Genomic DNA, 15988 nt, shown 5'->3' with positions numbered 1-15988 from the left:
AAGAAGTCTTTTTATAATTTTGATTTCAGAAAATAGTTTTAAATCAGGAATCATTATCCTCGTCATGATCAATCAAATGTTGTTTAAGTATTTATTTACAACTTTTGATATCGGCTGGAATCCTAAAAACCCAGTCTTTCAATTTGTGCCCATTTTAACACTCAGTGTTTGAAATGGCCGGAGAGAAATCAAAATCTCATTACTCGCGCTTCATAGGTTTTGGAGTCTTTGATTGTTTATGATTTCCCACTGCTTTTTCAAAGCTGACATCATGTTCTCAATTACCTGTTTTTTCTTTTGGTTCAATAGCTCATAATTGTTGTTAGCCTGTGCTTTGATAAGTGCAGTGAACAACAGTTGAGGATTTCTTGGCTTTTTTAACATCCACAGCCTCTTCTGTGAATCTGGAGAATTGCTCCAAGCTTTCATTAGAGAGTTCGAGAATCTTCAGTTTGTATTTGCTGCTCTTTTTCTCAACTCTTCCACTCTTCACTTAAGATTTATTCATTCTTGTCTTCTTCCATAGTCTCATCTTCATTTTCATCATCATCATCTTCTTTCTGATCTTCCTGTCCCCATTTCTCTTGTAAGAGCATGGCAGAATGAGCACTCACTTGTGAGCAGTGAACTTGCGCTACCTAGGTTTAGGATTTGTTGATGGTTTATGATCTTCCCACTGCTTTTTCAATGCTGACATCATGTTCTCCATTACCTGTTTTTTTTTCTAATTATGCAATAGCTCATAACTGCTCTTAGCCCAGGTGTATTGATAAAAGGAAGACAGTGCAGAACAGTTGAGAATTTCTTGGCTTTCTTAACATCAGTATACTTGGAAATGGTCCATTCTTTTTCCTCATCATCTTCATCACCATTAAGAGATTTCAGAAAGCCTTCCTTGATGGAGTCAAGTTCCTGGTTAGAACCCTCCTCCACGGCCTCTTTTGTGAATCTGGAGAATCCCTTCCAGCTTTCTAACATTAAAGCATTCAAAAAACTTCAGTTTGTGTTTGCTGCTTTTCTTCTCAATTCTTCCACTCTTCACTTAAGTCTTCTTTTTCTTCTGAGTTAAGAGAAAAGATTTTTTTTTGCCTTGAAAGAATGTTTGATAAAGAGCTGAGCACAGGAAGTTAAGAACCAGCAACTTTATTAAGAGGAACAAAACAAGGGGAAGTCTCACATAACAATTCTTAACTCCCATCTTCGCCATGTTTACAAGAATGAGTTTTCTATATTTATATTATATATGGAAAATATTTCAAACTATTGCTTTGGTCTGATTTTGAACTAAAATATTTAAAATCAGTCAAGTTTGAAGAGAATATACAAATCCCAAGACTCTCCTTTAATCTTCTGGGCCAGACTCATATCTTTAACAATAATAGATACACATTTAGCAGGTACTGTTAGGTTACTGTCCCCCATCAGATACAGGTACATCTCTGCCATTTCCTTTAAGGCTTTCATAGAAAATGAGTAGATACAGTACAAGGATCATATAACATTTACCTCAATATGCAACCTAGTGGCCTAGTCCCTCTGACATGGTCAACCAGGCATCCAGGAGAACAGTCATTTTCTGTACCATGTCCCATATCTTTGACTTAGAACCCCCATCCCTGCCAAGATAAGCTATTAGAATTCCTAGAGAATAGATTTTTCTTGGCTTGAAAGAAAGTTTGGTGAAGAACTGAGCTTAGCCCACAGAACCAGCAACTTTATTAAGATGAACAGAGCAGGGGGAAGTCTCTTAATCTACAAATCTCAGAGCTCTCATCTAATCCTCTGCGCCACCCTCATATCTTTCACATTTTACAGATACTATGAGGTTAATGCCCTCCATTTGATGAACTAGGTACAGCAGCCTCCTGCAAGCCTTCAATAGTAGAATGAGTAATTGCAAAATATGGATCATATAACATGTACATCAAAATTTCATCCTGCTCTTTCGCCACTCCTGCTCTTATTCCAAGTTTGACATTCCCTCCAAACACCATACTGGGTTTACTGTTGTCACCATGTGGCTATTATTTCAACCAGGATCTGGGCTATGGAATGGTGCAAGACACTCCAACATGGCCTTCACCAATGCCTGTATACCCTACCATCTTTGGTGGTTATGGTGACAGCTTTGTTTATATCCCCATAATATCCACAACCTAATTCTTGCTATCTCTGGCTAGATCACTAAGCTGAATGAAATCATAACTCGAGGCTGTAACATCTTCATTCTCATTAGCTTCAGCTTTCTATACCGAAATGATGGTCTATATTCATTCATCCCCTGGGAGTAGGCTTTGATTACAACTCCTCCACGTGCTCCTCCTCTTAGACCCTGGACTGTGAGACTGTTGAAGGTTTTTACCACTCTTCTCTCACCAGGATTTTATCTCCCACCCTCATCCTTATCCTCCTCTTCCCAGTTGATCTCCTCATACTTGAGATCCATCTTGTTCTTCTTGATGGCCTTGTACATCTCTACCAACATCCTCTCATCTTCTAAAATATAAACAATTAATAGATTCTCTACATTCCATCAACTTCATTGTACAACCACAAATAAATGGGTTGGCTAGATTCAAGGGAAAAAATATAATCATCAAAGAAGAGAGAAGGAAATAAAGACAATGGATAAAAACTAGAAATCGAAATTTTTGAAGAAAAAGACCGGGGAACCTGTTATTGAAGAGAATAAGAGTATAAGGGTGTTTCAAGTTCTTTTTCCCCCAACTCCTAAACCTAAGAAGCACAAGTTCATGGATCACAGGGGAGATTGTAGAAAGAAGACAATCAGGAGGATAAATAAGAGAACAGGTTGAGTACTGAGATTTAGATTTCTCTCTTGCCCAATGACTTGGTCGTTTTAGCAATGATTCTAACCTTGCACTGTATATTCGACCCGGATCTAACCAGAGGTCCCCTTGGATATCCAAAAGATTTATTTGTACAGATAAAATACAAGGGACATTACTTCGAAAAATACAACTTGGCCCTTTTCTAACACCTAGTGTTAGAAATGGGCACAAATTGATCATAAAAACTATAATCAATATTTGATTAAGCATGTCAAGGACAACAATTACCAATTCAAACTATTTTCTGAAATCAAAATTATAAATGGACTTCTTTTTAAATGTGAAAACCCTTTACTGTTTTCAGGTTTCGATTTACTAACATATGAATAATTATCGCGTTTTCAAGTCAAAACAAACTTTCCCATTTTTGAGTATGATCCGCTTTTCAGAACAACACTTCATAACTTACAAAATAAATCACTGAGAGTAAAAAAATATCATATGAAAATTAAATTAAATAAATCTTAGTTTCACATTTTATTGTTAAATAAGAGTATAAAATGGTTAATTTCCCACATTTATATGAAACAATTTCCCGCATTGCTTGTAAAATATTTACTGTGAGAACCAAACAATATTGACCCACAAATGTTGGACGATACAAATGGTGGACAGTACAAACCTAGGACTGGTACAAAGGTTGGACTGGTACAAACGTCGGACTGGTACAAATGTTAGACTGGTACAAACATCGGACTGGTACAAATGTTGGACTGGTACAAAGGTACGCGTTGGACTGAGACAAACATCTGACCAGTACAAACTTCAGACGGGTACAATTGTAAGAAAAAACATCGGCTTTGGTTGAGTTTTAAAAAAAATACCATTGGTATAAGAAATAAATTAAAAATCTCTCGCTTGTTGTGATCAAAATCAAAGACAACTGAATAAAGTCTCATCCTTCGAAGGTAGCACTGTATAAAACAACAGACCAACTTGGAGTTGAGTTCAATTGTCACAAACTCTGATGTTTCAATGCCTTTATCTTTGCAACCAGATGTTGTATAACCTTTAATATTTCAACCTATGAAATCTATAAGATCAAACAACTTAAGTTTGAAAGTATCAAAGGTCAATACCATTACCAGGTTGCAAAATGTTTAGGGATGAGAATATTTGAGTTATTGGCAAGAACTAAGTTCCCTTTTTTATTAGACCAGTCAATAAAAGAAAATAACTTTATAATAAAAAAAAAATCTTAAAATTCAAATTATTTTTTTTCTTTAGCCGAATGTTGTACTGGTCTGACATTTGAACTGGTCCGACGTTTGAACTGTCCGACATTTGTCCCAGTCTGACGTTTGAACTGGTCCAACGTTTGTCCTGGTTCAACATTTGTACTGTCTGACGTTTGTAAGTCTTAGGTTTGTACCACCCGACGTTTGTGGGTCCAACGTTTGTACTGGTAAAGATATTTTGATTTCTCACTGCTATAATGATTTTTAAATTATAAAAAAAAAGGTTTTTAATTTTCTATTTTGTTTATATTTTGACATTGCTATAAATTCAAATAATTGTCTCAAAACCAGGATATTTTTCAAAAATGTAACATGAGCTCAAATGCAGTAATTGTTTCAAAATAGTGATATGTTAGAGGATGAAATCAAGTTTCCACAAAAATTAATTCTCACGCCTCATTATTAGTTTAATGTTGACATTTATTGTTTCAATATATAGTTTAAACCATTTTTTGAATATGTATGGTGTAGTTATGTTCTACTCAGCTTGGTTTTAAAGTTATACATGCTTGGAAAAGATAATTTGCAGATTTGGCTCATTTCTAACACTCGTGATAGAAATGGACCAAGTGTTAGTTTTAGAACAAATTTCCCCTTTAATATAATTAAAACATCTCCACACACCCCCCCCCCCTCTCCCATTGCAGAAAATAGGAGAAAATATAATTTATTTTACTCTTTTAGCTTCACCAGATAAGTTTTCCTATTTTTGCAACCACAAATAAGTCTTGCACTACTATAAGCATCTATATTTGACCTCTAGTTTGACCTCCTTTCAATAAGGCATCTAAAAAGATCAGAATATAATATAAATGAAAATTGATCATTTTCATTAGTGCCGATTTTTGACATCCTTAATGTCTTTTACTTGCAAAATTGTCTTTGCTTTCTTTGATGCCTTTGAAAATATAGCATAGAGTTGCAACATTGGTTCTCCTAATAAAAATCTTCAAGGAAATTCTGTTTAAAATTTGTAATAAGATTAATAGCAGTTGAAATCTCTGTACACCAATTAAAGGAACAGACACTTGTTACTTAGTGAAGCTGAGATGACACTTTATGGCTTTACTGGAATAAACCAAATCATCAAAGTCATGAGTAGATACGGAATGGTCTTCACCAAGGGGACACAATAAGATCACAGGGTTGCAGAAGGTGAGGCTACGTGATCACTAAGTTGTAAAGATAGAAAGCAAATATACAGTAAGAGTAAACAATGGTTTTGTTTTCTTGAAAGTGGACTCCTGATCTAAGATGTGTAGGAAGAGCTGTTAGGCATAATAATGTATTTTGAATGCACAAGATCTGAAAATGTCACATTGACCAAAAGAACTACAAATCATAGGAAACAACCTAGAAATTCTTATCTTGACAGGGATGAAGGTTGTAAGTCAAAGATGTGGGACAGGGGACAGAAAATGACAGTTCTCCTGGATGCCTGGTTGACCATGTCAGAGGGACTAGGCCACTAGGTTGCATATTGAGGTGAATGTTATATGATCCAAATACTGTATTTACTCATTTTACTATGGAAGCCTTGAAGGAAATGGTAGAGATGTACCTGGTTCCTCTGATGGAGGACAGTAACCTCACAATACCTGTCTAAATGTTTAACTATCATTGTTAACAAAATGAGGTTAGCACAGAAGATTAGAGGAGAGTCTTGGGATTTGTAGATTCTCTTAAAACATGACTGATTTTAAATATTTTAGTTCAGAATCAGACCAAAGTAATAATTTGAAATATTTTCCACATATGAATATAGAAAATTATTTCTTGAAAACATGGTGGAGATGGTAGTTAAGCGTTGTTGTGTGAGAGTTCCCCTTGTTTTGTTTGTCTTAATAAAGTTGCTGGTTCTAAACTTCCTGTGTTCAGTTCTTCATCAAACTTTCTTTCAAGGCGAAAAAAATCTTTTCTCTTACCTCGGAAGAAAAAGAAGACTTAAGTGAAGAGTGGAAGAATTGAGAAGAAGAGCAGCAAACACAAACTGAAGTTTTTTGAATGTTTTAATGATAGAATTAAAGGGATTCTCCAGATTCACAAAAGAGGCCGTGGAGGAGGGTTCTAACCAGGAACTTGACTCCATCAAGGAAGGTTTTCTGAAATCTCTTAATGGTGATGAAGTTGATGAGGAAAAAGAAGGGGCCATTTCCAAGTATACTGATGTTAAGAAAGCCAAGAAATCCTCAACTGTTCTGCACTGTCTTCCTTTTATCAATACACCTGGGCTAACAGCAATTATGAGCTATTGCATGATTAGAAAAAATAGGTAATGGAGAACATAATGTCAGCATTGAAAAAGCAGTGGGAAGATCATAAACCATTAACAAATCCTAAACCTAGGTAGCGCAAGTTCACGGCTCACAAGCGAGTGCTCATTCTGCCATGCTCTTACAAGAGAAATGGGGACAGGAAGATCAGAAAAAAGATGATGATGATGAAAATGAAGATGAGACTATGGAAGAAGACAAGAATGAATAAATCTGAATTTAAAACTTAACTTTAATTAATTTTTTTAATAGAATTATTTGTAGTCCCAACCATAGTTTGCAAATGTAACCTTTATTAAAAAGAACTCAGCCTGATAAAATTACTTGTTCCATTTTCCATTCTAAACACAGGGCGAACAACTTAAATAGACATAAAAAGAACCATTGTTGGAAATAAATTCCCATGGTTACACTTTGTTAGGGGGGAGCCTCAACCCCAATTTCATTTAATGATGGTTTGTCTGCTATTAATAATAAATTAATTTTTACTTCAGAAGATTATTATCTGTTTTATTTCTTAATCCCAATTATTTTAATAGATTATTCTATCACTTACAACTGAAGATTAATTCATTAGTTAGTGCTTAAATGACATTTGTTGATTATTAAACAAAATTGGAAAGAATTATAAATTGAATTTGAACAACTTTCATAATGTATTAGCTATTATCATTCAAAAAATCATTGTAACTTAGTATTTATTAAAATTCATTAAAACTAGGCTTTTAATAATTTATTACTAATAAAAGTTATTCAGATATAAACACATGGCAGCTTTGGTAACAATATTCTCTTCAACTAAACCAATAAACCTTTTTTACGTAATAACAAAACCTAAATACAGCGTATTAACTACTACTTGCAGTACAATGGATGCTCTGCAGAGTATGCACCTGTGTCACCAGTGATAGGCAGTGCAAATTTCGAAATCCACCAGTTATATTGAATGCTTAAAGTAGAAGTGACAATACTAAATCTGCAACGACTAATAAATATATTCAGTTTAGTTTAGTTCTTGGAAAAATTGATGCTGACGATTACATAACCATATTTTGTGTAACACCAGCAGACAGAAGGAAAGTAAAAAGTTTTAAGATACAATCAAGAAATGTACAATAGAAAGTTCTTTTTCATGAAATTAATTGAGCCCTTTCCTGCCCTGCAAGCCAAATAAATGATTAAATGTTACATAATTGAAACCTTACTTCTACACCACTACTTCATGACTGTACTGAACTAGGTTAGATTTCTGAGTGGATAATTGAGGGGTAAAATTCTCCATTGTTTAAGGAAGTTTGCTTCTGAAGGTTGCAAAGAGTGAAGTGCATGCAACCAGGGTTTTAAAAGAAAATCCTGATTGACATCAGCTATAACTGCCCACAAATGTTGTACTGTGAAGTTAAAACCCTTTAATAGTAAAATGAGTGTGAGATTTATAAAATTATGAATCTAAAAGAAACAGTCTTAGAAAATTTTTAACCTTCAGAGAAGTTTTAATATGATAATCAAAAGTGAGGTTTTCATCAACATAAACACCAAGAATTTTATATGCAGGACAAGGGACAGAATTGTTATGAATCCTATTCCACAGGATAAATCAGTTTGGGTCAACGGGAACATCAAAATTGTTGTTATTGAAAAAAAAAAATCTAGCCTCTGAAAGAATTTTACACTTTGGATGAAACATCATTAACTTGATTTAGGATGCATTTATCGCAATTTTTAGTAATTCAGTATTTTCAAATGAAACCAACTCATTCAAGTTTTTCCCCTTGCGTAGACCCAATTTAACATCAGCAAAGTGCATATTAACAATTTGTTGAAAGAATTCAAATCATTAATTAATATAAGAAAAGAAGGGGCCCCAGAATCAAGCCTTGCAAAACTGAAATATCGATCATGGCAAATAAATATGCAAGAGTACCATTTACCATAACAAACTGTTTTCTGTTACTTAAGTAACTCTTAAACCATTTCAGAGCTGATCCCCGAACACCAATTTTTTCCAGTTTCATTAATAATATATCGTGATCAACAAGATCAAAGCCTTCTGTAGATCTAGAAAAACTGCAATAATTAATTCATCATTATTGAAGGCTTTTGAAATATAATCAATAATAGTATATTATGGGTAGGAAGAAAGTATAATAATGAAAGAAAAACCATAGAATAATTTTGATTCTTTACCAAAAGGCGCAAAGTTACCAATACAGAGTAACAATCCTGCTGTTAGTTACTTATCTGTTCAAGAAAATACTGAAGGAGGAAGGGATGAAAATATTCTTAAACATTCACATGATAGAAGGGTTATACCAAACTGCAACTTGGATCATGTTATCATTGAGACGAGAACGTAGAAACTGTTTTCAATTCTGAGGATGATTAAATGATACTCGAAACCACTCAGCAAATCAAAGAGAAGCTCAGTAAGAGGAAAAAGTGAAATTTGATGAGCTTAATTCAGAGGATGAGATTGATTTGTTGAAAGCAGCAGAGAAGCAAAACCTAAGAGAGCTGAAAGCTATTGCTAAAACTCTGTCAAGGACACTTAATGATGCTAAAAAAAGCTCTTCTCCTCCCCCTGCAATAAATCAACCTCTTCCTGTCATACCTGGGCATGTACCTAACTTTGTCTATGGTGAAATGCCTCCTGTAAATTACTGTATGTATTGGCCCCATGGAACCACCTGGTTCCCAGGTAATCCAGGTTATCATCCTTACGGGTCAGCACCTGTATTTATGCCTGGAAATATGATGATGCCTTCAATACCAATTTGAATCAGAACTATCAAATGGGTCCCCACCAGAATACAATAACAGTAAGTGTACATTCAGCTCAGAACAATAATGTTTTAGAATCAAACAGAGTGACTGATGAACATGCTCTTCTTCAAAACATCCAAGTTGTAGTGGCTGAGAATGATTCAGATATCATTTTCCGGGATCTAAGGACTATAGAGGTCCCAGTAATTTATCATCCCAAAGCAAAACCCTCCAAGATCTCTAATTTCAGGGTTGTTGAGCCCCTTGATCCAGATATGATGAATAATCCTACGTTCAAGGTTGGTGAACCCAAGATTCCAGAAATGATGAAGAACCCTGAATGAAGGGTTGTTGAACCCCAGATTCCAGATATGATGAAGAATCCTAACATCAGGGTTGGTGAACCCCAGAATCCTGAGTTCAAGATTGCTAAACCCTGGAAACTAGAAAGGAAGTAGAATCCTGAGCTCAAGTTTGCTGAAGTCCAGAAACCAAAAAGGAAGAATATCCCTGAACTTAGAACTCCAGATGAAGAAGATAACTTGATTATGACTCAATCCCTAATGGATGGAAAATCTGGGTAAAAAATTCCACCTATTTCCAACCAGGTACATTTCAATTAATTTTTAATCATTATGAATTTTAACAACCCTCATTTTTCATCATTCTCCAATATTTTTAGTCCTGGATGCAGATTTGCAAAAAAGTGGATTGGAATCTGTATTGAGAGGAATCAGTTTCAGGTTTCCTTTCAATAAGACCCAGAAAACAAGTTTTGTCGATGGGTAGACTTGTGAATATAATGAGCAAGTTTTCTTTATAGATGTTTATTTTCAACCTTCTCATTTACACTAAACACTCGTCAAAAGCACATAACTGAAATATACAAAATAGTTAAGATATATAACTTAATAAATATGCATACACTTATGCATACAATCTAAAGGTTATTTAAGGTTTACAACTATTACCTTTTTATATTGATAAATTCATCTTGGAAACTGTCTCCACACCTGTGAAAGGTGCGGAGTTTAAATGGAAACTACCTGCTTTGTATTGTAAGATAGACAAACAGTAATGTCGTCTTTTAAAAATATATCAAAGCTAAACAGAATCCTAAATTCAAGGTTGCTAAACCCCAGAATCCAGATATGATGAAGAATCCAAACTTCGAGGTGGGTGAACCACAGATTCCACTTCCAGATATGAGGAAGAATTCACACTAAAGGGTTGTTGAACCCCAGATTCCAGATATGATAAAGAATCCCAAGTTCAATGTTGTTAAACCCCAGATGCCACCTATTTCTAACTAGGTACATATCATTTAACTTTTAATCATTATTAATTTTATCAACCCTCATTTTTCGTCATTCTTTAATATTTGTAGTCCTGAATGCAGATTCACATAAAGGTGGATTGGAGCAAGCCATACATCTCTAGCAGCAAGAAGTGATGTTAAATATTGAAAAATGTCACAAAAACATTAAACAATCAAATCTGGCATTTAGAGCCAAAGATTCTTTGTCTGTCATCTCAAATGATGATTTTTTTTTCATTAATATTTTTTGTTTTTATTTTTAATTTGTATTTCTTAGTTTTATTATACTCAGTTAGATATTTTTCTCTTTTTTTTCTTTCAATTCACATTTTTTTTAACTTTTTGTGTTTTTCCTTTCACTAAGGTAAAAAAGAATTCTTTAAAAGAATCTATATCAAAAGAATGGATCTTAACAAATACAAGATTGTAACTAATTTTTGCTCAAGAAATTCTTTTTACATCCATAATAAAAAAGGAACAGTTTTTTTCTGTTATTTTTTCAAAATATGATTTTCAATTATATTATAAGTTTTTTTTTCATTTTTGCCTAATTTATTCAGCTAAAATGGATCGAGAAAAATGTCTCTAAGACCAAAATTAAAAGGTAGGTGTTCCTTCAATTGACAAAATTACAAGGTAGGATTTGCATTTTGCATAATTATTTTACCTTAGTCGTCTGTCCTTAAATATAATAAACATGTTTAAATTACTGAAAGTGAGATGAAATTAAAGGTGTCAGGTTAGACAAGAATTTAAAATAGGGAATTTGTTATGATTTTTAAAGTAATTTACCATTTGGTTTAGTTTCTAGAACTAAATAGCTGATCTATCTATTTTTCAAGTTCCAGTGAATAATTCTTATTATTGTCACCTAGTTTGTGGATCTATCTATCTATCAAGTTCCTGGTGAATAATTCTTATTATTCACATCTAGTTTGTGGAATTATCATAATTATTACACGAAATGAGTGCGAATAATATGATATTTTATGAGGAAAAAAATGTAATAATGGAAATTCTTAAACGAGATGAAATAATCTTGATGTATTCTTTAACGAAGGCCGAGTTTAAGAATTTCCATTATTACATTTTTTTCCTCATAAGATTATTATTATATCATATTTGTGAGGTTCCATGGGCACATACCCAAGAAATTATATTAAAAAATAATTCTGGTGAAAACCGACTATTTCAAGTTGGAAGAGTTCACATTATGAAAGGTTGCAAATAAGTTTTATGCTCTTGTTCTGACTAACACTGTTTTTTATTTTTCTAATGTTAAAATGTTAAAAAACAAACGTTTTAAAAGTAAAAATTGGTTCTTAATTTGAGAGTAATGCATGTGGTGTGATTGTTTCCTTAGTTTAGTTTGTTTGTTTACCAATGATTTTGGTCGTTTTTTAAGTTGATACTACATTTAGATACAGCATGTTAAATGTGCCCTGAGTTTTTTAGTAGTGGGTTGTCTTCATCTACTGAACAATATCCTGTCTTCATTTATAGAAGAAATCATTTTCCAGATATTAGATCCTAAATCTTCCAAAAAGAGGAGATAAAAGCAGGATATCTAGTTAGAATCAGTTTGACCTAAACTGATGAAGATCTTTGTCTTTTATTCATGAAGCAAGATTTACTGGTTTGTTTTCATTGCTATGGAGTGCTAAGACTCCATTAAAACTGTGACACTAATATTTCAATGATACTTTTTTATACTTTTTTTGGTTTTGATTGTGGTTTCACTTCATCATTTGGAAATATGCAAGATATGGTGACTCAGACTGAAAAGCTCTGACCACACTATTACAAGTATGCAGAGATTTGCAAAATCTCACCAAACTTGGTTTGAAATGAAGATGAACTAAAAAAAATTTATTAAGTAGGCAGTCGGGCAGTATGCTTTAAGACTCGGCAGTTTGATGAAAGTGTCTAATGTAAGGCTAAAGGCATCGTCCATATTTTTGGGAATGGTCAGAAAATGTTAATTTCCACTCTTCTGTCAGGACTAGGGTTGAGATTCAAATTGATATTTCTGAATTAAGGTATATCAATACTTCAAAAAACGAAAAAGGTATGTGAGCATGTTTTACTAAAGTAGAAAAGGTAAGTTTGCATGTTTTAATATAAAAGAAAAAGGTAAGTGAGCATGTTGTTTTTAAGTTAAAAAAAGGTAAATTTGCATGTATTAATGTAAAAGAAAAAGGTGAGTTTGCCCTGTGCATGTTGTCAGTACAAAATAATTAAGTTAATATCAATATTGATCTATACTGAAAAGATCAATATAAGGAACGTGTAAGAATGAATATTCTTTAACTAGTGTAAGAATTTCCATTCTTTAATGCTTGGAGCGTGTAAGAATATACATTCTTTCATGCTCTAACCGTGTAATAATTTCCATTCTTACACGGTCTGAGCGTTAAAGAATGAAAATTCTACACCTTCAGTGTAAGAATAAGCATTCTTAAACGCAAGGAAGCGAACAATATTAAAATTGTTCCTCCTGAACCGTGTAATAATGGGAATTCTTACACGATATGGTTTACTACTATGGAACCGAACAGATATGATATAATAAGAATTATTGCTGATTTGGCTACGCAGTAAATTTGATAAGAATGTGGTAAAATATGAATTAAAGGATCAACAGTTGATTTCCAAGATTAAAATCCAAACTAAAAATTATAAAATATCATTAGATTCAACAAAAGATAAAAGTTTCTTTCAAATATCTAAGATATAGTTGGTAAACATGAGATAGGCCTGTAGTTGGATAAATTAACAGTAGAACCCACCTTAAATATGGGAACGGTACGAGATATTTTTAAATGTTCAGGTAAAATCCCAGTTTCATAAAACATATGTGTTAAAAAGTTTTTAAAAAACTCAAGTTTACGTCTACAAGAAATAAGTAACCCTGCTGTCATAAAATTATTAATTTTGTGATAATTTTATTCAAAGAAACTTTTCTGGATGGAAAACTCAAATCGAAAAATGTTGAAAAAACAGTTCTCATACTAGAGGCGCTGTTTCCACTGTGAAGTTACTACTTGTAGTAAAAGATAGCAAGCAAATCATGTGAATTTTCTTAGCTTTTTACATACTCAGTGCCATCAACGCCGGAATTGTTTGTTTTATTTATTCATTTATTTATTTATTACCTAGTCTAACTAGGCACTGGATACTAAGCAGCTGATGAGGAATAGAACGGATTGCTTTGAGCTGACACACAGCTGTAGTTCCAACATCAATCAGTGTTACCTCAACCTTTAATGTAATTTAAAGTGACTGTTACATGCCTGATTCACAATTTATCAAGCTGTATGTCAGGTTCAGAATGATACCATTTAAATCAATGATGAATGATAATCCTTGCTTTGCTGTCAACATTTTTTTTATTTCAACACTTAAAAGATAAAAACTGACTCATCATTAGTTGAAGATACCATTTGAATCAGACATACCACTCTATTAATGTAGGGTAACTTGAAATTTTGTATACAGTCCCTTTAACTTACCTTTTTCTCCCTAAGAACTCTGCTTATAACTCCTCTGAATAAACTTTCTCCAATAAAAATACAGGGTTGGTTGACTGCCGGAGCTAGTATTAATGTCAAGGTTCTAACATCAATCTTCTGAATCTCCTTCAACAAGATTTAATGAATAGGAAAGAAATTTCTCTTTTGGGCTGGTCTGGCGTTAAAAAGCATCCGCCCAGGTAGTGGGGCACTTTTTAATATTTTAAAAATAAAATACTCTTTTTTGAATGTCGTCTTCCTTTCATAGAATTACATGGATATTTTAATTTCTTTTACTTATAGATGTACAAATTATGCCATAATTGTCGAAAAATGTGAAAGAATCTTTCAAAATATTTTGAAAATTTGATGATTCAGAAAGTTGCCCGGACATATGGTCAAGCAGAGGAGATGAAAATTATTTGAGTAAACTCGGTTCAAATATGTCTCGTTTTCTTCTTCTTAAATAAATCTGGTTCCTGTTTAATTGCGTCCACTCTCTTCTTAATGGCTGAACCTGAGGACCTCACGTAGAACCATTGAGGAGAAAACACACGTTCAACAACAACACAAGCTTCTTCGCGATGGGAGTAGTTGGGTTGGGGGAAGGGGAAATTACGTTTTTTGTCTGTTAAAAAAATGGTGTATAGCGCTTCAAATATTGACCTTTGGTCCGAAAAAATTGTGAAAAATATCAAGAAAAGATTTTTAAATTCAAAATTTATGAATTTCATCAAATTAATTTCATCAAAAGTTGAAACTAAGCATCAAGAACTTACATCTAAACTAAAAAAATGTTTATGATGGGAGATATTTTTCATGTGATATGGTGGATATGGCGGCGTCTAAATATTTTTAAACATAAAAAATTGAAATAAATGATATTGGCAGGAACAGTATACACCCCTGGTTTGTTGTGTGTATGAGCAGCTAGTTCCCTAAACACCAGGATATCTCCTAGGTTCACATACTCCTGGAGTAAGAGTTGGGTATAATTTTTTCCAGAAGCGTACTCGGGGGGGGGCTATGTAGGAGAAACCCCCTTCCTCCACTGGATCAATGACATTTATGGTTTCCTAGGAGCTTTTTTTGGCCCCAATGGGTGCTGCGTCCCCCCCCTCTTAGGCAAATTCCTGAGTACGCCCCTCCGGTTTTGTTGTAAGTTTTTCAACTTTCAGGAGTTTTAGGTTTTCAGGAGGTTCCACGAAAATCTAAGTTTCATCATATTTTAAAAATATAATCTCTTATATTTTGTTTTTATTACACTTAGCAAAATGTTCAATCTTGCGCGCAGAAGAATATGCCTGAACTTTCTTTGTAACCGTTTGTCAGTCAACATTTGCATAAGTTTAATTTAGTTTTTGGACCCCTGAAGTCTACAAAAGTGAGTTGTGCACAAAGAATTATCATGTAAAGATAGTTATTTCAGAGTTGTACGCATTTTTTGTACTGCAGCATACTGACTCTGGGCTGTAGGGTAAACATAAGACGGATTTCACAGCCTGACATGAGATCCATCTTTCACATAAAAAGTCAATGAAATATTCTGGTCATAGGAAACTATTATGTAAATTATCAAACTTGTCCAAATTTGATGCTTTTTTCCAACACTGCCCTGAGAGAACTGGTTTCAATATGTACGCAGAGAATATGTAACGGCAATTAACTTTCCTTGCCTTATTACCTTGCTTTTCTATTGCAGGAAATTATAAATAAATTATCGTAATTAATCATCAATTACCATGGAGAGTCACTTGAAAAACATAATGGAGTCTTTTCAGAGCCAAAGTACTAAAAAAAAGGATGAAAACCTTTACCTGGAGAGATGTGTTGGGTTGAGGAAGATAGCAGAGATCTATCTCTAGTATAGAGTCTGAGCTGGAGTAACTAGGAATCACTAACTTCTTATTCCTTGTAAGTGTTACGAACTCTTGAATGGCTCCAATCCTCCATTTCTTCTCTCCACCCTCCACTACATGGCTCAACAGTGGCTCAACAAACCTAAATTCAGGAAAGTGTTAGCAGTGAAGGT

At 33.6% G+C, this 15988-nt stretch overlaps 1 protein-coding gene across 3 annotated transcripts in view; it reads right to left on the bottom strand.

Annotated features, from left to right (window-relative positions):
- LOC111713213 (uncharacterized) overlaps positions 1 to 15988 on the bottom strand; it is a 44892-nt gene that overhangs the window by 15393 nt on the left and 13511 nt on the right. For all 3 annotated transcript variants that reach the window (XM_023488038.1, XM_023488036.1, XM_023488037.1), the window contains exons 14-18: positions 15774 to 15957; positions 14863 to 14929; positions 14436 to 14584; positions 13957 to 14082; positions 13600 to 13705 (exon numbers count right to left, since the gene is read on the bottom strand). In XM_023488038.1, coding sequence (XP_023343806.1) covers positions 13600 to 13705; positions 13957 to 14082; positions 14436 to 14584; positions 14863 to 14929; positions 15774 to 15957 — 632 coding nt within the window. The remainder of the gene's footprint in view (positions 1 to 13599; positions 13706 to 13956; positions 14083 to 14435; positions 14585 to 14862; positions 14930 to 15773; positions 15958 to 15988) is intronic.

This window comes from Eurytemora carolleeae, unplaced genomic scaffold, assembly GCF_000591075.1.
Source record: "Eurytemora carolleeae unplaced genomic scaffold, Eaff_2.0 scaffold1372, whole genome shotgun sequence".
Classification (NCBI taxonomy): Eukaryota; Metazoa; Arthropoda; class Copepoda; order Calanoida; family Temoridae; genus Eurytemora; species Eurytemora carolleeae.
The sequence above is the reverse complement of the archived record's forward strand: the minus strand, read 5'-3'. Positions and strand labels throughout refer to the sequence as shown.